The sequence below is a fragment of the Pseudonaja textilis genome, chromosome 3 (genome assembly GCF_049901715.1).
Source record: "Pseudonaja textilis isolate UNSWEBS1 chromosome 3, rPseTex1.2, whole genome shotgun sequence".
In the NCBI taxonomy this organism is placed as follows: domain Eukaryota; kingdom Metazoa; phylum Chordata; class Lepidosauria; order Squamata; family Elapidae; genus Pseudonaja; species Pseudonaja textilis.
The window spans coordinates 83,104,336-83,129,462 of record NC_141992.1 but is presented as its reverse complement, the minus strand read 5'-3'; the positions used below and the strand labels follow the sequence as shown (position 1 = coordinate 83,129,462).

General features: G+C 39.8%; 1 protein-coding gene across 2 annotated transcripts in view; it reads left to right on the top strand.

Moving 5' to 3' along the window:
- The window catches only part of OLFM3 (olfactomedin 3), a 204,002-nt gene that overhangs the window by 162,733 nt on the left and 16,142 nt on the right, over positions 1-25,127 (top strand). For both annotated transcript variants that reach the window (XM_087930267.1, XM_026700128.2), the window contains exons 3-4: positions 13,226-13,381; positions 22,498-22,717. In XM_087930267.1, the coding sequence (XP_087786393.1) occupies positions 13,226-13,381; positions 22,498-22,717 (376 nt within the window). The remainder of the gene's footprint in view (positions 1-13,225; positions 13,382-22,497; positions 22,718-25,127) is intronic.

Here is a 25,127-nt window from a genome sequence, read left to right as displayed (position 1 = left end):
GAGAGTCGGTGGGCCAGAGAGGGAGATGGCCAAGGGAGAGGCAGTGGGATCTGACCTGTTCCACTACCAGTTTGGTGATTGTGCAAGCGCAGCTTTCCACACACCAGCTGAAGCCTGCAGCGCCAATCAGCTGAGAGGATAAAGAAGAGAAAAGCGCAGGGGCAGGTGGGAGGACCAATCCTGTGCTACGCGGGCTGCAGGAAAGCTGAGAGATGAGAAAATTAGCCTCCCACAGCTGTCCACCCCCTCCATCTCACCATCTCTCGGCTTGCGTGCTGCGTTGTGGCCTCGAGCAAGCAAAAGTGGGCCAGCAGCTCTTCAGGGTCCGTGAGGTGAGACAGGTGTCAGGGCCTGGCTGCACGGCCCTGAGGTATGACAGTGTGGGGCATGTGGGGCAGCTCCATTTCCCCCCCCCCCCACATCTTGCAGCAGCCCTATGGCTTCCTTCCCTGTTGTGGCCATGAGCAAGAAGTGGGCCTCCCATACATGGGGGAAAAATAAGATATCCTCCCAAAATAGGCCCTAGTGCTTATTTTGGAGCACCCCCAAAATATAAGACCTGGTCCTATTTTGGGGAAAACACGGATAGTAACTCACAGTGGTGCTTCTTCAATGATACCTTGTCCAGATTTGTCAACAGTGTGCTTTAAGGCACTTAACTATTTTTGATAATTTATAAGTTAAATCGATAGTTAACCCATTCCTCTGTGGTAAAGAAATGATTTCAATAGTAATCACAGCCTTTGTTTTGATGACCTGTTATTGGAACGTAGAACCTCCAAAATTATGCTGGGATATTTTAAAATCCAGGGGTCTCCTTCCTCTCCCTCTCACCTCTCCCCATTGCAGTAGAGAAGACGTGATTGAGAGTCTGTCTTCAGATACGGAGGAAAACAAGCACAAAGAAGGCAAAGTTGCAGCTAGAATATACCTGACCTCAAGCGAAGAAATCACAATAAAAGAGCTCTCCAGGATAATTTCAGCTCTAAAACTGACAGAACATTCTCTCAGTAGGTTGCATAATGAGCACACGTTTCTGAACAGTTGGCTTGTGGCATCACTGTTCCTAGACGTTTCACCTCTTATACTAGCTATTGGCTGCAAAAATACAAAATAAAATAAAGCAGTCTGCCTTTTAGAATCAACCAACTTCTGAACTGTGAAGGGAGGTATCTTTCCAAGGTGCTATATGCTGACACTGTACTGTTATTTCTGGATCCAACAGAAAGAGACAGGAGGCCTAAAATGGTCAGGAAATTGAAGGATGGGTTTGGGTCTGTAATTTATTTGAGAGAAGCCCTGTTGAAAGAAGGCAGTCCCTCCTGGAGTATTAAAAGCATAAAGACCTCCTGAACGTACCTCCATCAGTACCTTCTCAGTGTTTCCAGTGCTTACTGATCATTGCACTTGAGAACAGGGGAAACTACCAGATGTTGAAATTCACTTTCCATTTAGCACCAGTTTTCTTGCCCATGGTAGAGATAATGAGAATTGTACATCTGACCATATCGCAAGGGTTGTAGTTCCTCATACCAGTTGCAAAAACTGGCCTTCAGTACAGATAGTCCTCAACTTACAATAGCTCATTTAGTGACTGTTTGAAATTACAACCCCACTGAAAAAAGGGACTTATGGCTGTTTTTCACACTTTATGACTGCTGCCACATCTCCATGGTCACACAATCAAAATTCAGATGCTTGGCAACTGATTCACATTTATGACTGTTGCAGTGTCCTGGTGTCATGTGATCCCATTTTGAGACCGTCTGACAACGAGGAAGCCAGATTCACTTAATAACCATGTTACTAATTTAACAACTGCAGTGATTCACTTGAGAAACTGTGGCAAGAAACGTCGTAAAATGGGGCAAAACTTACTTCACAAATGTCTCACTTAGCAACAGTTGTGGTCATATGTCAAGGACTATCTGTATTGTATAGCCTTAAAAGCAGGAGATTTAGGCCTAATATGTTTATTAAAGAATTAGTGGCCTAATATGTAATTAACCTATCTTCCACCATTTCAGCCAGGAAGAAATCTAAATATGCTGTGCAAGGTTGTCCATGTGTGTACATGTGTCAAGAGAGCATCTGTGGCCATGTGATCAAACCCCACCATTTTCACTGTGCAATGCATGATAAAAAGAGTGAGGCGATTGCCTGGTTGTAGCTGCCATCTTGACCTTTTTGACCCCTCCAGGATGCCTCCATTATTTGTTAATTTTCCCTTGTCTCCTATTCCATCCCATCACATACCTTGCTTAGAAAAACCAAATATTCCGAGAAAAAAGAAGGACGGGGCTACACTACTAATTCAGATGTTAACGTATTTTGGTTTTAGCACATGGGTGAATCATTTTGAGAGGGGCAAATAATCACTTTTTAAAATATTGTTCTGTACTCCCCTAGAAAGAATGTGGCTATAGACTTATGATTTGAATGGGGGTGCATGTCGGAGTCCTGACATGGAGTCTACCATGTTGTATTCTCATTCTGAATCAGGTTTGTTTGGAGTCAGAAATGTCATTCTGTCTGGAAATTCCATGGATGCCCAGCTGAGTCAGTTTATCCACATACAGTTTGTCCACATCCACATTTATCTGTAAGTTGAGGTAGTCCAATTGAGCCCCAAATTTTAATTGTTAGGCACTGTTAAATGAGTTGCACCTCATTTTATGAAGTTTTCTGCCATTGTTATTAAATGAATCACTGTGGTTGTTAAGTGAATCATGCGATCGTTAAATGAATCTGGCTCCCCCCCATTGATTTTGCTTGTCCATAGCCAGCTGTTAAGGTTACAAAAGGGGAATCACATGACCCCGGGGGGTTGGACTAGATGACCTGTAAGGTCCCTTCCAAGTCTGATTATCTGTTATTTGACTACAGGGAGTGCAACTGTCATAAATACATGCCAGTTGCCAAGCACCCATATATTTTGATCATGTGACCATGGGGAGGCTGCAATGGTCAAAAGTGTGGAAGATGTTCATAACATTTTTCAGTACCGTTGTAATGTTCAATGGTCACTAAACAGATGGTTGTAAATCGAGGACTAGCTGTAATCAGGATTATGTGAGGTATTATTTCCACCCTAAAGCACTGCGTGTTTTTATTACATATAAACTGTCCGATGTTTTAGAATTTTTACTCGAATAACCAAATCTGTCAAAAAATTCACCTCAGCCCTAGTGAAATGATTTTAAGATAATTACATTTGAGTAATTGAACTCCATATTGCAGATTCAGCCCTGCGGCAGCCTAACAAACAGTTGTAGCTGTGTCACCGTGCAAGGAAGATATTATATTTGCATGACTTCCATCATGACAGGGACAATTTAAAAAAAAAGATGTGGCTTTACAGTTTCTACAAGCTTTTTCTCAGAAAAAAAAAGGCAGATAAATAGCAAATCTGCATTTGGATTAAATGTCAACTTTAGTGTTTCATTTGGTTTTCAACTAGGGATGGGGTTGCACACGATTAACCTAACACAAATCGGCCGTGTGGTCTCTGTGCATTCTTTGACCTTTTCTCCCTGTCATCTCTTGGTTCTGAATATCAGAGGCCATATTAAAAAAAAAAGTTGAAAATATGTTCTGGATGGCTTAGGCCAGAGGTCTGTCTGTCCTGAATTAATCTCATGTCCCACAGCAAGTCAACAGCAGCTGCTGTCCTAACCTCTGCTCTCCCAGGACAATTGTCACACCCCTCAGGAGACAGAGAAGTGTTATTTTCTTATTAATATGCAAAGGCGCTATTTCATCTGTGGGGGGGAAAATCACCCTAAAAATGTAAATGGATGAAACTAATGATCCGTTCTATATACACCTGAGGCCAAAAGAATTGGCACCCCTCCACTTTCACCCTAAGGAATCCTCATAAGCCTTGAAATAAGTCGAAAGTGACCTAAGTAAGTGATAACCAACATTATTTAGTCAGTGGACCATAGAGCTGACACTTTGCTTTTGATGTATGGCTAAACACAGGGGTCCCCAAACCCCAGTCTGGGGTGGACCAGTACCGGACCATGGCATGCCAGAAACTGATCCACACAAACAAGCGAAGCCTTATTCACGGGATGCAGGCAGCACGCGAAACCACGCCCCCGCCAGTCGGCAGAAAAACCTGACTTAGAACATAGAATAACAGAGTTGGAAGGGACCTTGGAGGTTATCTAGTCCAACCCCCTGCTCGAGCAGGAGCATCTATTCCAAATATTAGCCTCTACCTAGGATCGAACTCACAGCCTCCCAATTGTGAGGCGAGAGCTGCACCTCTAGGCCACCGCATCTAGCTAACCTCTCTCCACAGAACTGGTGCCCAAAAGGTTAGTTGCCACAGGCTTAGCATACAGGTAGCCCCCAATTTACAACAGTTCATTTAGTGACCCGTTCAAGGTTACAGCGGCACTGAAAAAAAGTGACTTGGGACCAGTTTTCACACTTAATGATGGTTGCAGCATCCCCATGGTCACATGATCAAAATTCAGACACTTGGCAACTGACTCCCATTTATGGTGGTTGCAACATCCCAGGGTCACGTGATTCCCTTTTGTGACCTTCTGACAAGCAAAGTCAGGCCACATTTGCTTAACGGCAGCTTGACCAATTTAACAGCTACAGTGTTTCGCTTAGCCCCTGTGGCAAGAAAGGTCGTAAAATGGAGCAAAAACACTTAACAAGAAATTTTGGGCTCGATTGTGGTCATAAGCTGAGGACTACCGGTATTAATGTATATAATAATTATTTGGGGAGAAGTGGGTGAGAAAAGCCAAAGAAGGGGCCATGGCTGCAGATATTTCCTGTCTCAACCTTCTTTCACTTTCGTGTCCAGCAAATCACCAGTGGGATTAAAGAGATTGATGTGGCAAGGAAGACGGCTGTCTATGCTCTTCTAGTTTGTTATATCTTTTCCCTCCCCTCCCTTATCCCACAATCCAGCAAGTGGAACATCCCATTTTCTCCCTTATAAGTGGTTTCTTCCTACTGTGCAAATGGCAGCAAATTGTTCAGGGCAAAGAGAACAAAGAATTGAACAGAAATTTAGAAAGTTCTGGAAACCGTACCTGGACTACTTGAGTTAGCGGGGTAGGGTAGGTGTGGTAGTCCCATGAGTGGTGGGATTCAAAAAAAATTACTACCTGTTCTGTGGCATGGGCATGGCTTGGTGGGCGTGACATGAGAAGGATACTGTAAAATCTCCATTCCTACTCCACACCACTAACCTGCTTTCCAGCTCCGTTCTCCTGTGCAGGGCAACCAAAGAAGACCCAGCCAATCATCTAGGACTCATGAGGCAGAGAATAGATGGGGGCAGAGCCAGTCAGAGGTGGTATTTCCCAGTTCTCCGAACTACTCATTAATTCCACCTCCGGTTCTCCAGAACTGGTCAGAACCTGCTGAATACCACCTCTGACTCCCATTAACTTTTGCAGTCCTGATTTATAGCTGTATATGAGCTTCTGGTTACATAAACGATTGCAGATTAATTTAAAAAATCAATGTAATACAACTTTTAGATATTTCAATTAGAAATATAGACAAGAAGTCACAAAAAATTCAGGTGGAAATTTTCTGCAGAAGGTTTCATTTTCTTGCACCACAGAGAGGGTTTGGGGTGACATTCCCATAAGTTCTCGTGTAGAAAAAAAAATCCTAGAGTTTTGTGTGTTTATATTTTCCTTCTGTTACACCATGGCAGGTCACAAAAATGATACATAAGGACCAGTTTTCTGATGCATATTGTAAGCGTGTAGTAATAATACATTTATTTATGGGGACCTTGATGCTCTCTGGGTTTGGTTATTTTCTTGCAGATGTTTCATTACGTAACTAGGTAACTTCATTATCATTGTTCAACCCTGAGCTACAAATATTTTCTTCTATTCATACATTTAATTGTAAGCAGGTGAACAATGGATGCTGTAAGCTTTACTTTTCATTGTAGAAATTCAGAGTAACTGCTGCATCTAATTAAGCCAATAATAATTTGCACATAATAAGGAATTTCATGTATGTATGTGTGCTGAATCCAAAGCATTCAAAGATGGTTTTCAAAGGCTCCTTATATTTCAGTTTTCAACTCAAAAAACCCCCCAATGCTGAATCTTGAATTTTGAGAAGGAGCTGAAGAAATCCAAGGTATTTGTACAATGTGCACTGTGTAGACTCTGGTGTGGTTTTTGGATGTTTCTGCTTTTATTTTAATAAGGAGAACAAACCTAATACTTAATAACTCACCAATAACTTTGACAAAGAAGCTTTTTTTCTTATTTGAACAAATACCATTTCTTTCATTCTCTAAAGAGCTGACATTTCGGTGAGTGCATCAGGCAAATGTAAAGACACCTTTCATTAAAAAAATCACAAATCTTATTACAACCTTTGAACTGGGAACTTATATATAAAATATTATATACATAAAAATAAGTATATACATCTGAGTAAAAATAACACAGAGCCAGCCTGGTGTAGTGGTTAAAGCATCAGGCTGGAAACTGGGAGAAAATTGCCTCCTTCCTAGCGTTGAAAATGACTGGTTTTGTGCCTAAAGCAGGACTAGAACTCATAACCTTCTGGTGCCTTGCTTGGTGCCTTAACCACTAGATCAGGGTTTGGCACGCCCAGAAACCAAAGCAAGCCATCTCTAACTATGTTATAAGGCAGCATTCATTCATGATGGTACTTCTTTTAAACTGACAGCTTACAGGGTTATTACACTTTATAAAGTTTAACAACAAATGGAAGCTACTTTAATACAAATGTGAAAACCCTAAAGAAATTGAGAAACAAGACCTTGCGAGCTGCAGGAATAAAATGTGCTCCTTTTGAATGGAAAAGTCTCAGCCAAGGAGCTACACTGAATAACACTGGCCTAATAGGAGAGGTGAGATAAGGAGGCCTAGATCTGCACCTCAAGATGCACCCTTAAAAGAATAAAAGGGGGTCAAGCTATTTTCCAAAGCACCTGAAGACCACACAAGGAATAATGGATGGAAACTTAACAAGGAGAGAGTCAACCTGGAAATAAGGAGAAATGTTCTGATAGGAGAGCAATCAACCAATGGAACAGCTTGCCCTCGGAAATTGTGGGAGCGCCATCACTTGAGACTGCCTTCAAAAGTTGTGGGAGCGCCATCACTTGAGACTGCCTTCAAAAGTTGTCGGAGCTTCAACACTGGAAACTTTCAAGAAGAGACTGGACTGCCTGCCACCTGTCAGAAATGGTTGGGCGGAAGGTTGGATCTATAAGATCCCTTCCAACTGTTAATCTGCATGTACCTGATCTACTGGGATCCTGTTAATTTGCCAATTATACATCCTATAGTTGGGTTGTGCAAAATCCAACCAGTTAGATTTTTGATAATTTATTTCAAATTGTTCTTTTAAACAAAAGGCAGCCAATAGCCTAAATGCCCTTCTCATTCCCAAGACAACTTTGAGATCCAGCCTGATGTCTTGTGATTCCATCAACATATTTATGGTTGGGTTAGGTTGCTTTCTTGGTAACAATCCAGAACTGATTTGCTACTGTCTACGTCTGTGATTCTTTTCACTTTTTAAAAAACTCCCCCGTTTTATCTACAGCCCTGGGGCTTCCTGGTTATCTCCCATCCAAGTACTAACCAAATCTGACCTTGCTTAGCTTTTTCAACATCATTTAAGGCCAGCTGGGTGCTGCTGAATATGAAAATCAAAGATTTATGTTTCAATACCGCCACAAACAAAAGCTGGGAATGCAGAAACTGAATAAAAGAAACATGCACTCAATAAATCACTAGACTGGCAAAACAGCCTAAATTTGGCAGAAGGGAGTGATTTTGAGGTGGAGTGATTTTGAAGCCCAGAAGCTATTTTGCCTTTCAGACTAACTTTCTTTACAGTGGTTTTATAATCATGGAGTTGTTGTTGGCAGAAACATCTGAAGTTAATTATATATATAAAAAATCAGAACTGGGCCATCAAAGAGATGGCGCACCTCTGGGAAGCTACACTCGTACCTGAAACATCACTGAGATTTGCCTACTGTCTGAATCACAGCAAGGCTTTTTGCGTGCCCACTCTTTCAAGTCTTTTGCAAGCATCAATAAATTCCAGGTTGGCATCCTTGCTTCATTTTCTTCTCTTTCCTATTAAAAATCCCATTTAGAGCAATTCATTAGTGCAGAACTGGAGGATTTGAGTGGGCAAAAAATAAAAATTTAATTGGGTATAGTAGATATTTTTTTTATACTTGAATACTTGGCATGACCCAATACTGCATTATTATATTTGCTGTTTAAAAATAGCAGCAATCAACTGAAGTTGCCAGTGGAACCTGCCTTTTTGTCATCGTTCTGCAAATGAAAACTGAAGTGAGCAAAGAACAGAGCCACAATACAGATATAAATTGAAATACTTTCCCATTATTAAAGTTGTCCTCCCCGTGTGTTCAGAATACAGGCAATATAATAGGTAGGGCCAAGCCTCCTGCACACTGCCTGCATATTGAAGTTCAGGTCTGCAATATAGCAATAGCATTTAGACTTATATTCCGCTTCATAGTACTTTAAAGCCCTCTCTAAGTCATTTATAGAATCAGCCTATTGCCCCCAACAATCAGGGTCCTCATTTTACCAACCTTGGAAGGATAGAAGGCTGAGTCAATCTTGAGCCAGTGAGAATTGAACTACTGGCAGCTGGCATTCTAACTACTAAGCCACTGCGTGCCCACAATACATGCTCCTAAGTCTCTTCTGAGCATGCATTTCAACACAAAGATGGCTGGGTGGAAGAGCTTGCTGTCATCCATTGTTCATGCTTTCCTTAAATGGAGAAGAAAAAGAAAAAGACTATGGTTGAGTATGATTTCCTTCTTTCCTATGATTCTTGAGAAAACTATGGATTTTTCAAGCAAGGAATCTTCAGCACTGTAGTCAGATTATAATGTTGCCGTCCAGGGGTGGGTTTCAAAAATTTTAGCAAAGGGTTGTCTGCCCAGTTGCTGGGTGGGCATGGTCTAGTCAGCCTCCTGCATCACGGCGGGGGATGTTTTGCCCTCCCCGGGCTCCGGAGGCTTCTCTTAAGCCTCCGGGAGAGTGAAAATGAAGTCCCCTGGCTTCAGAGGCTCTCTGGAAGCTGGAAACAGGCCCATTTCCAGCCTTCCTGAATTTCCGGGAGGCCCGTTTTTCGCCCTCCCCAAGCCTCCACACACGCCCTTCACTTACTTGCATCCAAAATGGCTGTGTGGGGACTCCTGGGAGGGGCAGGGTGGGGTGGGTAGGGCCAGCCAGGAGTGGGGGATTTGGAAGTTCTCCAAACTGCACAGAATCTTAGCTAGGGGCTCTTCCAAACCCCCAGCAGCCACCCCTGTTGTCATCCGAGAGGTCCAATGTTTAATTTTGTCTTCCCATTCTCAGTTGACCTAAAACATCTTCCAGGTCTTGTTGAACCACAGCTCCCATCTTGCTGGAACTATACTCTGGCTGCATTTAGAGGCTCACATTTCCCTACTTCTCCTTAATAATACAGAGAGGAGGGCATGTTGACCTTCTGTGCCTCTTGTTAAACAGCTCTTAGCCATATAAAAAGCTAATGGTACTTCCATGCTAATGCAGCCAATGCAAAACTTTTACAATTTATTAATAAGTTGTTGAGAGCTCTAAATTTGTCCATTGGCATCAGAGCGCACCACTTCAAAATCAAAAGCACTCCCGGTCATTAAAATATTCTCCTTCTTTTTAGCTTCATCTGAGAATCAGTTTTCCATACAAACATATTGGGTTTTTGTTTTGTTTTTTCTAAATTGATCCTAGACCTTGATGTTTTCAGTAATCTTTGCCATTTGTTACCTGGGATTTTCTGTTGGCAATTCTGTTAAGCAAAGCAACCTTTCTCAAAAAAAAAAGAAAAGAAAGAAAAATCTTGTCTAACTTCCATTGGATTTTTTCTGACATTTTGCCAAATTCTAGAGAATCTTAAAGAAGACATCTCCTGCTGTCTAACTGCTCCACGATGTCCAAGTTTGAGTGCCCATGTGGCCTCAACTTTTGGATTTACTTGATATTGCAACATTATTTTTCTTGCTGCTAATGTATCTTTATGCTTTATTAGAGGGAATATATATATCTCAAATGTCTTCTTTTTTTTCTTTTCCCATTGTTACCAACTTAAGCATGGCCTGTTTTTCTCTCCCCCGGAACTGAATCTGATTTTGGCTGGCTGTTACTTGATATCTTTTTTCCCTTTCCCACTCTCTCTGGGACAGGTTTTCCTCATTTTGCTTTCCTTGGTTCCTTATCTTTTCAGCTTTAACAAGAATTACTCCATTTTCTGGAAAAATTCAGGTTTTATTTCATCCGCACTCTGTGCTGCTTAAACTTATATGACATTGTGGTTCTTCTGCTTTTTAGTGGAAACATTCCCAATTTGAGAGTCATCTAATGGACAGATAGCAAGAGATTGCCATAGGAGAGAAGACGGCATTTGAGAAGGAGGTAGCTAGGGAAAAAATACATTTTTAAAGATCAAGGGTCAATCTCAGTAGGGGTGGAATTCGTTATTCCTCTTCCATATTTTGGCTTTTTGATGAACAGTTCAAATATTATTTAATGTTTTAAATCTGTTTGAAGCTTCAATTGTCAAAATGACCCTAAAAAGCATGGAATCTATAACACAGAATCTCAGCAATTTGCCATCTGATCACAACAGTACAGTCTGAATGAATCATAGAAAAGTTCAGAGGACTTCTGTGATCTGGTGAAACACATTGGCCACTCTTTCCGGAACTAAACCATTCTCTTCTCTTCCATTAATCACTGAGAGCCTGAATGTCTATAAAACCTCACCACAGACCCCAAACATAGCCATCCAAAGTCACCCACCCACCTATTCACTGAAACAGTCTGCTTCCCCATCGTTTTCCAGCTTTGATGTTTTGATGCGGCTTTGATTTTTGATGTTTTGAAGCAAAGAATCTTCAACCACGAACATTAGAAAAGTAGGTTTCAAGGGTAGAAAGAATCTGCCCCAGGCAAGCCTGTTAATGGCATCTGGCTTTCTTTTGATAGATAGAGTTCGTACTCTACATTTGTCTTTAAAGGGTGTGTGTTTCAGACAGAAAATGTGGCAGGCAACTCACTTCCAATTTGCAAATGACGCCTGTGGATTTGGCAGCAAAATGAAAAGAAGAAGCAGCCAGCCACAATGACTGCCATGCCATAGACTCCACAGGCAACGCAGTGTGCAGAGCAAGGATCCAACTACACTTCTGGAAAGTACCTCCTCACATTTCATAAGAAGCTGCATGTTACTGAAGCTCAGAAAGAACCTTGGCTGTGATGTGGGACGTTTTCATATATATTTTTTTATGAAAAGTTTTACAAAAAGCATAAAAACTAACCCGAAGCTAATGAAGAGTAAAAGCAGGAAAGAAGGAAGGAAGGAAGGAAGGAAGGAAGGAAGGAAGGAAAGAAAGAAAGAAAGAAAGAAAGAAAGAAAGAAAGAAAGAAAGAAAGAAAGAAAGAAAGAAAGAAAGAAAGAGAGAGAGAAAAAAAGCAAAAGTGCAGAAAGAAAAAGGAAAAGGCAAGTGAAAAAAAAAAAAAGCTTCTGATTTTCCTTTGCAGCAAATATAAGTTCAGTGACAAAGTTACCTCTTACCATGATTACAAATTGGCATGGTATTCCAATGGTATGTGGGAATGCCCTTGGAAAGACAAGCGGAAGAGCCACAGGCAAGACAAGAGTCAAACAAGGGCCAACTCAGCTCACAGGTGGAATGTGGGTGGCAAATACATCAGAAGGGACCCTGCCAAAGTTCTTGAACTGTAAAGATAAGGGGGAGAAGATGCACTTTCAGTCTTGCAAGATTCTATGAATGTAACTTTACAGCAAATTTGGAACTAGTATTTCTGGGTGTGTTTCTTGTCTGGATAAAAACTAATCAAGGAGAGAAGCAACCTAGAACAAAGGAGAAATTTCCTGACAATTAGAACAAGGGTTGACTTCAGATTTTGAGGGTGCTCCAATACTTTTTAAAAAGAGATTGGACAATCATTTGTCTGAAATGGGGTAGAGTTTCCTGCTTGAGCAGGACATTGGATGAGAAAACCTCTAAGGTCTGTTCCAACTCTGTTATTCTGTATTCTCACAACATATATATTTGACACTCGTATGTATGTTATATGAGAACAAACCAGATTTGCCAGGTGTTTGTTGTCACTAGGGCTCGGCCATGTATAAAACCACATATCTGTTGCAGTTGCACTTATCACTTCCTTCTTCAGGAGTATCACTTGAGATCCCAGAATGAAGCATCCCGAATAACATATTATCTTAATAACAAGCTGTCTCTGGTGTGGATCTGGTGTCGCTGTGAATCAACCCCAAAGCAAAGCAATAAGCGTGCAGGAGTGTCATGGGGGAGTTAGATTATGAGTGCCATAACATAACTGGGCAAATGATGGGAATGATGTAGATTTGCGTCATTGAAGTGATGATATCATGACAGGTATGACATCATCATGACCCCTAACGGATACCTCTGTCCTCTTGAATCAAGCTTCCTGTGAGACTTTCTCCTGACAAGGGGAATTGGAGGAGATAAACAAACACACAAGGATACAAAGAACTTGTGGTTTTACTCTGGAGAATCTAAAAGGCTATTATGGAGGGAATTCTGCTGAGTGATGTGTATTGAGATGTGAATTCTATTCATACCATTGTTTACGTTCCTGTATCTCTTTCACCCACCGGTTCTATGTCAAGAACTGGAAGTGCCTCTTTTTGGGTAGCATGGGGAAAATTTCTAAATGTTCCTTGTTTTGGTAATGGCCTCTTCTGGTACCAATGTGCTTCCTTTGGACCACATGAGACTGTATCCTACACCACTGTAGCATTGGGAAGCAATGCTTGTCCTGTAGCATTCTCCTGATTTGCATTGTGAGATTTTTTTTGCTTTTTTTGCAGGGTAATGCTTATTAGATAAAGGCATGGATCCAAATTCAATATTGTCACCATCTCATTAATTAAGAAAAGCATTTGTCCAAGAGTGGCATCTAATCTGTGATTCAGACTCTCTATTCATGTGCATTGAGAAATGCAGTGTTTTGCTGAGGTCTTGAAAAATGGGTAACAATCCAAGAATTGACGCATGCCAAACTATCACTCTGCATTTGATTTAAGCACCTTGGGGAAGAAAGATGAGAGCACTTTTTGAAATGAGGTTACGAGCAGTGTTCTTCTTTCACAGGTTCAGAATATGTCTCAGTCCATTGAAGTTTTAAATCTACGGACGCAGAGGGATTTCCAGTATGTTTTGAGAATGGAAACACAAATGAAGGGACTGAAGGCTAAGTTCCGACAAATTGAAGATGACCGGAAGACCTTAATGACCAAGCATTTTCAAGTAGGCATTCCCGTCTTTTCATTTTCTGTAACAATTGTTTTGACTGACTGACAGAAGCATTATTGGGAAAAGCAGTATGAGGTGGGTTAGATATCGACCTAAAATACTTGTTAGTAAATTCATGAATACTTGTTTTGGAAAGGATTGTCCTTGTTCTATGTTGTCTCACTCTGATGGATCGTTATCATTAATTACCGCAACAAAAATGTGGAGGGATTCTATGCCACTTCCTTCATGATGGAGTTCCCACCAGGAGAGAACAGGGAGGGAGGGAGGACATACATGTATGGCCAGATTCCATTGATGATAACTGAATCATTCAGAAGATTAAATGATAGGATTATATTGGAATGATATTCATGTACATTCTAATGCATATCCAAGATGGGACTATTACGGTTCCTATGTTTTATTAGTAGGATTATTTGACTTAATATTTTTAATTTGGCATCTAGACTTTGAGGTTAGGTCCTTATTTAACTGAGGATGAAATCAGAGGCATCCACATGCGGAAAAAAGAGAGAGTAAATTGATTGAGATATATAAATGCTGATCAATTACAGGGGAAAGATGGAACTCTTCAGGGGGATATGCAATATGGGCAAGTTCTTCTGAAATCAAATTTTGAAGAGAGGGAAAAATAAATATTCTGGACAATAAAGAACAAAAACAGTGTATTTTTGACCCAGGGAACTTAATGAACTTCACAGCAATTTCTCAGAAAGAAGAACCTCAGTCTATCGATTTCTCTGAGAAGTTGTTGCCTCAGTCCCATAAAAGATAAGCAGAGAATGATGCTACCTCTCTGGCACTTTCTGTGTCTTTGACCAAACACGCAGAACCAGGCTTTGTTTTAAGCGAAGGATGGTGGCTGCCCCGGACACCAAACAAGAGGAGGAGCAGGCAGTTGTGTTGGATGGCGAACCTGGCTGGCCAACCAAACTGGTCAGTGCTCCTTTGGCTTTCCCGAAGTCCTCAAGTATAGGGAGAATGCTTTCCTCTTCCTAGGCTTCAAAAAAGTCTCCAATCACTACACCTGAGCATAGATATGACCTTTGCCTCCAAAAGAAAATATCATTGCCCTGGGCCTGCAGATCATCTGGGAGTCTTATTATGCCTCCTCTTTTCCTCCAGCCATAGTAGGTATTAGCAGAAAGCCTTCTCGAAGGTCACCACCAGGTTTATTCACACAGGAAGGGAAGCTAACCAGAAACACTCTCTTTGAGCTGTTCAAGAAAGGTTCAGAATGGTGTCAATGCACAATATCTTCACGTAGGTCATAGGGTCACTCCTGGCTCTGTTGTGATTGTTATCATCATTGGTCTTAATAACAAACTCGTCTGGGGTTGCTCACGTATTTTCATTGACCGCACATAATGTCAGTAAACAGCTGCTCAGTCCTAGCTGTCTGTCAAGGCAACTGCCCTGTTTGAACACAGTAACCTTTTTAGAGAATTGATAGTTGGATTGGCCGGGCTAACTGATTTGATATGATACTTCAACTGGCATTTTGAAAAGGATTGCAGGGTGGCAAGGCGATTGAGTAATTTAAAAGGTCAGCATAATGGACTGTCTGCTTCCTTTCAGAGCAGCAATTTGCAAGAATTCAGGCCATGTACTTCATGCATTGAGACAAAGGAATGAAGAGAAAACAGGCTTTGCATGTCTAAGTGCTCCGGTCCATTGCGTAACAGCTCCACATTTATTGATGCCGTTAAAATGCAGTGAATTCATTTATTCCTATCAGTTTCTCTGGTTCAGCTCTCATTGACCTTTTTAAACTACTGTAGATAAAGTCCTAGGACTATCAATGTGAATATTGCAGAGCAGAGACATGCTCCAGCCATTGAAGCATGCAGACTGACTGTACAAAATTTTCAATGAGAGCTGGTATTATTTCTTCAGATTCTGTAAAGTGACATAAGATGTATTCCTTGTTCTTTCATATCTGTTAATACAGTTTTCCTTTCCATTCTGAAATGGCAAAGGGCCTCGCTAATTTGTCTTTTGGGTTAGGCAGGCGTTACAGGCAACCTGTTTTCAAATGGATGTCTATTCATCGTCTTACATATTTGTTCCATTTTTAAAAAATCCAACTCATTTTTGATGCTGATAGCTCTGTTACAGAGTCAAACCATCCTTTAATTCTCTATCCCAGATACTTATTTAAGCTATTTCTGTATTCCCTGACATAGAGAAGATTCCCATGTGGAGTACACAATACTGTAAATTCTTTAAATATAGTACTAAAATGCAAATATGGCTGTAATAACACAGCCGCAGCCCCACATGCTTATTATTTATTTTTATTTATTACTGTGTGCCCTTCTTTTCTGATCATGTAAGTACGATTCTATCAATTTGAACAAAGTACACATTTCATCTTTCTTTTCAGAAAGTTTTCAAAAAGCTTCCAAACGTCATCATTCTACGTGTTCCAAAGCTGTATAAAAATCAGTGGATATTTTGCTTTTTGGAGTACCGCAATAGAAAGTGAGGAGTCCTTGGTGCTCTCTGAGCTTGATTGTTTTCTTGCATTTGTTTCATTATCCAACCTAGGTAACAGGTAAAATTCAACTACCTCGCACAACCTCAGGAGAGATGGTAGACAATTTAAATCGGTCCAGAGAGGTGGTGGGGACGATTGGAATTAGTTGGCCCTGCCTACGCCTGCCCACCTTCTTCCTTTTAGAGACTGAGTCCCACCATGCCCACAGAGTTAGTGGGGAAAATTTTTGAATTTCACCCCTGCTAGGTAACATAATGAGTGCTAGCACTATGATGCACACTAGCACTAATGTTATCTAGTTTTGGATAATGAAACGTCTGCAAGAAAACAACCAAGTTCAAGGAGCACCAAGGACCCCTCATTCCAACCCTACAAATACTACAAATACTCTCCTTTATTGGTACAATCAAAAGCATTGTCTTTCTGATTGGTTGTAGTAGCCAGCTGAAGCTAAATAGGAAAAGGATATTCCGGTACCAACTTGTCTCGTAAATAAGAGCATAAATATGGCCCTATTGCATTAGACTCCTGGCCTATCTAATCCAGCAGTCTTTTCTTGCAGTGGCCAACCAGCTGGACAGAGAAGCCAATCAGTCTCTTACCAAATGGCCTTCAAGAGGCAGTCATGCTGCCCTCAAGGCTAATAGCCATTGATTGCCAAGACTTCCATGAATTGATCCAACTCTTTTTTGAAACCAGCCATGTTTAGCCAACTTCGCATCTCATGACAGGTTAATAACAACGACAGTTCAGCAGCAAATCAGCAGTTCTTTTCAGCAGGGTTAGAAGACTGGAGAACAGCAGTCCCTCTACTGGCACCTGGAGAACAGGAGGCAAAAATTTCCAACCAGAGACAAGAGCCTCCACTTCACCTCCAGGACCTCACTAAATTGTGGGCTGAGTGTGGAGTGGAAACCAATCTGCTTGGTTTCTATACTAAATAAGGAAGAGTAAAGCACAGGGATGGGATCCGACTGGTATAACTACTGGTTCTGTCTATTAGCGTTGTGTGCGCATGCGCAATTTACAACCTGCGGAGCTGCCCGGACAGCTGAGCAGCACTGCGTGCAAGTGCGCAGCGGTTGGAAAAGCCCTTTTTTTCCTGCTTTTTCAACTGCAGCTGTGTCGCACAAAGCAGCTGCAGTTGAAAAAGCAGGAAATAAAGGTCAGATAAGAGCCCGGGCAGGCGGGTGGGCCACAACAGCAGCAGACATAGAACCGGTTCTATGTCTGCTGCTCTTCAGAACAACCGGTTCTACAGAGGTGGACAGAACCAGTAGAATCCCACCCCTGGTAAAGCACCCCAGTCCTTCTATGGCTGTTTACTCACTAAAGTACATGGATGACCTTCTCTCATTTGCATGCAATTCCTTATAGACTAGAAGAATTCTTAACCATCATGGGCCCTAATATTCATACAGTTAAGAATTCATCCATTGGGACCTGAAGGGTGGAATCCAATTAACAACTATTGCCTGAAAATTTTTCAAATTGCTGAACAAAGTTCTCCCTCTGTAGTTTGAGGTAATTTCCCCCAATTTGGATGATACTTAGTGGAATCTCAGGGTTTGTTTTCTGAAAGGAAACACATTATGTACATTTATTGAAGTGTGGATATGTCATCAAATATTCTGTAGATTTTTGAAAATCCTGGTACAATTGAAGTTGTGAGAGATTGTGAGGAGGGTAGAAGAATAGTGGAAGGAAAAATTAGACATCAAGAGATAGGAAGATAGGCCATTGGTTAGCTTATCTCATAAATGGCAACTATGTTCAGGTGGTAAGAAACCTGGAAAGAAATGATTCACAATGTTCCAAAGTTTCCACTTAAATGAACTTACTCGTAAGTGAGGGTTGGGCATTCTATTTGCAGTTTCTAAGGTTTTGCATTCACCCTAATTCATATGCTTTACTGAAGTCTATAAAGAAAGACAGATACAGGTAATCCACAGGTTATAACCACTCATTCAGCGAGTATTCAAAATTATGTCAGTATTAAATGAAGGTGACAAACAACTAGACTTTGGAGTTTCAGCCATCATAGAATACCTACGGTCACATGATCACCTGTCTTATGACATCACATGAGCCATAGTCACATAATTGCGATTTCCTTATACTCTCTGACAGCTTTCCACAAGCAAAGTCATTGGGGAAGCTGGAAGGAAGTCAGAAGTTGTTCCTGCTCCTGCCACTTTTTCATCCACCCACATTCCCTAGCGCTTTCCCACAGCACCAACATACTTGCCTGCACTCCACGGTGCCTGCCTGTGGCACCTAATACTCACTGGCCTGCTTGCTAAGGCTCCCACTTCTTTCCAATTAACAGTCCAGATGGTCCTGGGCTTATAATGGCAAATTGGACTGAGGGATGCAGTCACATAATATCTCACTTTAAAAATCCCATTGCTTAGCAGCTGAACTTCTGGTCCCAGTTGCCATTATAACCCAAGGATAATATCTATAGGAATAGGTCCATATCTTTCATGTTTGTTTGGTTTTTTTTAAAGATATAAGATTAAACACATTTACTATATGGAGATACCTTAGATTTATTCCAGAAAGAACAGTCTGAGAATTAGATAAAAATCTACAAATCTTGCCTTTTATCTGTACAAAAATCCTGTAAGCATATTGAAGTCAACGCTGGGGGAAAAATTCATTGACTTATGTAGTGGTGGAACTGCATTCATAAATTAAGTTCTCTAGAACAGAAAGAGAATTTAATGTCCATTTGCAAAGGGCTGAGTTTATGATACTCTCTCTAATAAAACACTTCGTCCCAATTCGTCTTTTCCAAACCATTCTTGCTCAAAATTTCTGGGCAGCTGAAGTAAATGGATTTTTTTTTTCTCATGAGTATAAAATTAGAAGTTGCAAAAGGAGCTCAGTTTCCTCTAATGCATTCATTATAATAACATTTCTGCTTGTAATTTAGCACTGCAATTTCAGTCTTTCTAAATTAGGTGTGTGAAATACATCCACTTCAGCTTTACCTATGGACTCCCCACTCATGCTAATGTTTCCCAAATGAATGTTAGAAAATAGATTTTATTAAGGTAAAGAGGTAAATATAATTAATTTAAATGTGCTTTTAACACAGTCACCATTATCAATGTGCGATATGATACAATGTTAACAACCCTCATAAGGTAAATCTCTTCAGGGAGTACAATACCAATTTTACAATATCTGCTTCTTTTAAAAGTGGGCAAAAGCCATTTACGTAATTTAGGGGTCTTGAAAAGAGTTCTATACAATATGGGCAATTCTGAAGTTAATCTGATTTAATTTCCTCCTCAGAATTAGAACACAATTTGGAAAAATGGAACTCATGACCTTGGATGGAATATACATTCTTTGGGAAGAGACAATGATAAAACTTGCAGTGAAAGAAGCTTTTAGGACTTTCAGGAGGAGTTCCTCGAAGATGGAAAGGGAAAGGAGTTTTGTAAGGAATACTGATGCCTTTTCCCACATCGCTGCAGCTGTTTACTGAATCTGAGCTAAAAGTGTTCAGAGTTTTGCAATGTTAATTCAGCGCCAGAAAAATAAACACAGATGGCTGATGCTTCATTTAATGTCTTTGTAAATATAATAAGTAGATTTTGTAGATTATAGATTTCTCCAACATGGAGCAAACTCAGACAGAAGTAGACGTGTTACAAGTTCAGAGCTTCAGCAGCAACTCAGCAGCTCAGAAACACACATTGGTTTCACTTTAGTTCAGCAGGCAAGCATTATATACAGCCGAGGAGAGAAGCAGTTTCATTTTCAATAGTCAGATTCAGAGCTCAACATAGCTGCAGAGCTGAACGTAGAGCCACGCTTAAGCTACTTTTAGTTTCAGTTTCCAGCCTAGGCTACTTCTAGTTTCAGTTTCCGAAACAGTCCTCATTGGCTGACTTAATTGCTATACCTATTCATTGGCTGGCCTTGTTACCATACTCTATGAATATACTCTGACAAAAAATGATTGTCATTTTTTTTCCTCTAGTAAAGCTTTCTATTATCCTTATTGGACATGATGCCATGAAAATAATGGTGCCTCCAGAGTTTTTGAATTAGACTAGTGCCAGTAGGTTTCCGTCTAGTTTATATATGTGTTCACATGACAGCCGCAGACTGGAAAAATGAGACTAAACCACATAGAAATAAGGGCAAAACAAGAGAAATCACCATCTTTCAACATGCTGTATAATTTAATGGCAAGGATATGGAAGCAGAAAGTCAATAGCTGAAAACTTCCCACCTTCTCCTTCTTCCTTTCTCCACCATGACAATTTCTGTAGAACACAGTAGCTTCTTTCATGAAAGTCACTTTTCGTTAGGTGAAAGTATGTACAGGAAAGAGATGTCAGTCTTTAATACAAAGAGGTACCTAACATCACATATATCCTGTAGCCAATGCTTGGGTGCTTATTCCTGCAGAAAAGAGAAGATCAGCTCACCAAATTAACTGCTTTAATAACTGGTTTTTGGCTGTGTTTCTCTTTTTGGAGGCAATAGCCACCATTTTTCTGGAGAGGCAAAATACAAGCTGGCCTTTTGAACTATAAACCAAAGCTCATGGATTGATAATAACAATTTAAATGCCTGTGATGGACTAACACAAGCATAATGATAGAATAATTTAGAGTGTTCTCATGGTGGATAGCCACATCTAGCCCACAAAACTCTTGTCTGCCCATACCCAAACGCTTCTAAATATTATCATCGAGCGATAACTTTTAACATGGTCAAATTGTCAGGTATGTATGAAGTATTATTAACTGGACTTAGTTAATTGAATTTAAAAGTGAATTCAACTTGGGTTTTTTCATATCTGGCTTGGGGTTTTTTTGTTCTGATTTTGCTCACATCTTTATCTCAACCTTGTTCATTGTTCAGACTCAGGTTTGCTAGTCAACAACCAAATATTGCCCTCAGCACAAAAAAATGTTGTGTATTTTGACTGAAGGAATTGTAACAGAGATCACATTAGGTAGAATTCAGCTCTCACTGCAGGTTCCCTATTTCTGGTAGCTGCCTCATCATGCCAAGTGTTGTGAGCAAAAATGAATCTGTTACTCGTGGTGGGTTTTGATCTTTGTAGCCCATATCCTTTTTCGTTTCAGGGGCAACCAAAAGGGAGGCAAAAAAAGTAAAAACGGTAGGCATATGAAAAAAGGGTGGGCCTTCCATCATAAAGTCACAACCTCTGTCCATTTAACTATTCCATTTCTCTCTAAATATTTGGATGCCAAAGGAGGAATTTCTTTCTTCTCCCCATCCTCCCCCCCAAAACATGAATTCTATGCTTTATTTTAGATTCTGTTGAAAACTGTGTGTGTACTCTTTTCCCTCAACAGAAGCTTTACATGAAATAAAGATAACATTGAACATAATAGGTGAGAGAGTGTGTTTTGCTAGCTTTACCTAATTTTGTATTATAGTTTTGCTCTTTCAGGTGTATCTCAGCTCTCTCAGCATCTATCCTAAACAAGAATGTTCAAGTGCTCCTCAGATCATTAACACTAACCCATTCAAAGTGTTTACCTGCTACTTTCTGTGCTTCTGATATACCCTGTTGTGGAAATCCTATCCAATTTCCACTCCCTTAAAATGTAACTATAACAACAGCACAGAGATGCTGTTTTAATTATAAATGCTATTCATAAAATCCTCCATAGATCTTAACAGTGATAAAGGGATTTCATTCAGTAATCCCAAAGCGGTCCTTCTAATGAATGCTAATTTTGCACCCATCAAATGAGTACTGCAAGCAGTGTCATTGACAGATCTAAAAGCACCAAGACTGAGATTCATAACACAGTCATTCTCTAGCAACTCAATTCCAAATACAATTTCAAAAAGCACACCAGCAGCTGAAGCTGACAGGAATTAGTTACACCGAGTGGAAAACAGAACAGTGTGACTATTCCTGAAGCACTTCTCAAAAGCCTTTCAAAATGATTGATGAAACTCATTAAATGCCGGTTTTTAATGCCACCACACACAAACACACCCCAAATTATAAAGTACCAGCAAAATAGCTATGGGATACTTTGAAGACTACTTTTAATGGCAGTTGAGAAGTAGGAATTAATCCAGAAAATTGAAAAATCGAAATACTTTATTAGTAAACCAAGCCACATGCTTGATTGCAAAGCTTTTTCTCATTGAAATAGTCTTGTGAGCTGTTTAAAGATGCAGTTCTTCTATCTTTTGTCTTACTTTCGTAGAATGACAATTGCAATCTAGTTCAAGAATAAACGCTGGCATAAGTAGTCAGTCATGTGATAAAAGGTCTGTTCTGATCAGGCAAGTTGTCCTTAAAATGCTTTGGATCTTATAGTAGCGGAAAAGGCTTGACTTAAAAGAAAGTGATTTATTTTAAGTAAGATAAAAATTGAGTACTTCATATGTTCTACTACTCCAAGCTTGAAGCCATTTGTTCTTAGCTCCCTAACTGTCTCACAGGACGGTAATCATCGTTTTTATACCAAGATCAATAAAAATCACAAGAGTGGATTTGAAAATAAGCCTAACAGCATCTCATTAAGGAATTTAGAGGGCAGGACACTTTTTACACTTCCCTAATGCACACTCGACTGCTTTTTCACAGGAATTGAAGGAAAAGATGGATGATCTTCTACCACTGATACCAGTTCTGGAGCAGTACAAGACGGATGCCAAGTTAATCACCCAGTTCAAAGAGGAGATTAGAAACCTGTCTTCAGTACTTACTGGAATCCAAGAGGAAATTGGCGCTTACGATTATGAGGAGCTACATCAACGCGTCCTCAGTTTGGAAACCAGGCTTCGAGATTGCATGAAAAAACTGAGTAAGTTCACACTTTCATTCCTCATTCCTTTCTTCACATCTGCTTTGCCTGGAACTCTTTCATGCCCCCGTGTCCTTTGAATGTATATTTTATGTTATTTATTTTATTTGTATGGCCACCTGTCTTATCTAAGTCATTTTGAGCAGATCATATCAATTTAAAAACAATGAAAACAAGCTAAATCGACCTGCAAAACTATCAATAAAAATCACATTTGAAAAAAAAAAATCAGTAGCCCAATAAGTCACTACATCAAATTCAGTATATAACTTCTGAAGAAGATCTCCACTACTGTCTGACCTCCAAGCACAATGCCAAAGCCATATATTGAGGACTTCCCTAAAGGCTAGTTGAGGCCAATCTAAACTCTGGGAGAATGATGTTCTGAAGAGTGGGTGCCACAGTAGAAAGGCTTCTTTCTGTGTCACATCAGATATCACTCCTTCATAGATGGGACCTGTAACAATGATATTCCTTCTTTTTTTGACTTTGTTCTGAAACCTCTATCCTCCGGCAACTATGAGATTGAATCAAATTGGCAGTCAGTGAACCATCTCGCTAATCTGAGTTACGTTCCATTTGGCCTCTGTAAACATATGTCAAATTATGTTGGCTTTCCACAAATCATAGTTGTGTTAGTTACTATGTGAGGAGCTATATCTAATGCTGGATTTAGTAAAACCAATTAGAGCTATCTCTTCTGACCAATATCAGTTAAGCAATAAATCTACAAAGGTAATTTTGGAAACTGTAGAGTATTGCAGTTCACTGTGGCCTTAGACAGTGATGCTTCATAATGCATAAGCTAGATCAGGCATGCACTATCTTTTCTGAACAGAGCTACCCTTGGTGTTTGAATGACATGCTACAGACAGAGCTGAGCCAAAAACTATAATTGGAATGTAATTAGGTTTTAATTACCAAAATACAGTTAATGTGATTGCTTATTGTACATTTAAATTTTTCTTTTTACAATTGGGATACAGTATCACCAGCAACTTTGGAAGAGCCTTGAAGCTCTTCCAAAGTTGCTGGCCATGGCCACTAAAGAGCACTAGATTATTTATACTTTGTCTTTTTCTGATTTTGTTTTATATGTTCAAAGATACCAAGCTTGGATTCCAAAGCTACAGATAGCTAGATCTAAATGACTTGGAAGAAAAAAATTAAGCAGGATCAGATCTGGTTAGTTTTATTAGGAAAATCCCAGGGCTTTAAATTAGACTGATTTAAAAAAAAAAAACATTGCCTTTAGGGAAGATTTATTTTGAATGGAGAAGTGAGAGGGAATGACAAGGTGGTATAGGCATGGAAGAAATTAAACAAAAGGTCAGTGAATTTATGGCTTCCTATACGATATAGTTAAACAAGTGAACTATAAATATTAAAAAAAGGACTGAAACATCGGAAGCTCTTTGAAAGTGATCAATTTTGTCAGAGATGAATGTCTGCCAGACGGGTGGCATTCATGCTCTACCAGATCTTCAAGATACTAGTGGATCATTCCATTGGTTCAGATAGCCCACCTACCATGAAAGAGAAACATCTGTCTTTATTTTTTTAAAATAGATTTGTATTATATTTTCCACAAATACAAATCTCATTCATATTTTTAACAGTGCATTGGCATCAACAAATATATATATATCGTATAAATCTTATTATATACCTCTTTTCTTTATATACATCAACACATATCTATTATATCTATCTGTATTTATTTCTAACTTATATACCTTATATTCTATGTGTCTATCTCTCTTAAGGCCTCTTAAATTAGTTACATTAATCTAATCTTCTTACTTTTTCTATCTATTCTCTAACCGTTCATACCATTTACGCCATATTGCATAATATTAGGAGTTCTTCTCTTTCATTTCTAATGTAAGCATATCCATTTCCACACATTCCAGTATTTTGTGTATAATTAACTCGTCTGGGGGAGATTAGGTCCTTTCCACATTTGTGCAAAAAAAAATATCTGTCTTTAATACAGAAGTCTATGCAATACATCCTTAGCTTTACCACCCTCGGTTCCACAAACACATACATGAGATCAGAAGAACACATGCAACAGCTTGACTTAGTTAACACCATTCTAGTATAACCCTAAACAAATAGATTGCACTTGACATAATCAAACAGCTAGATTCATTGATGCTTTGCCAGCAGTTCTTTCCATTCCCCACTCCCAGCATAATTCCAGGTCAAATTGCCCTTCTGAGAAAACAAACTAGTTATTTTGTTAATGTATAAGCACACAAAATAAATTTAATCAGTGACAATTGTCTACAGTACTATGAACCACAAAATATCTCCTCCAAATGCACACAGTATTCATTGTATTGATCATTTTTCTAATGTCAGACATCTTTAACTATAAGCAAGTATCCCTGAACTATTTCCAAAT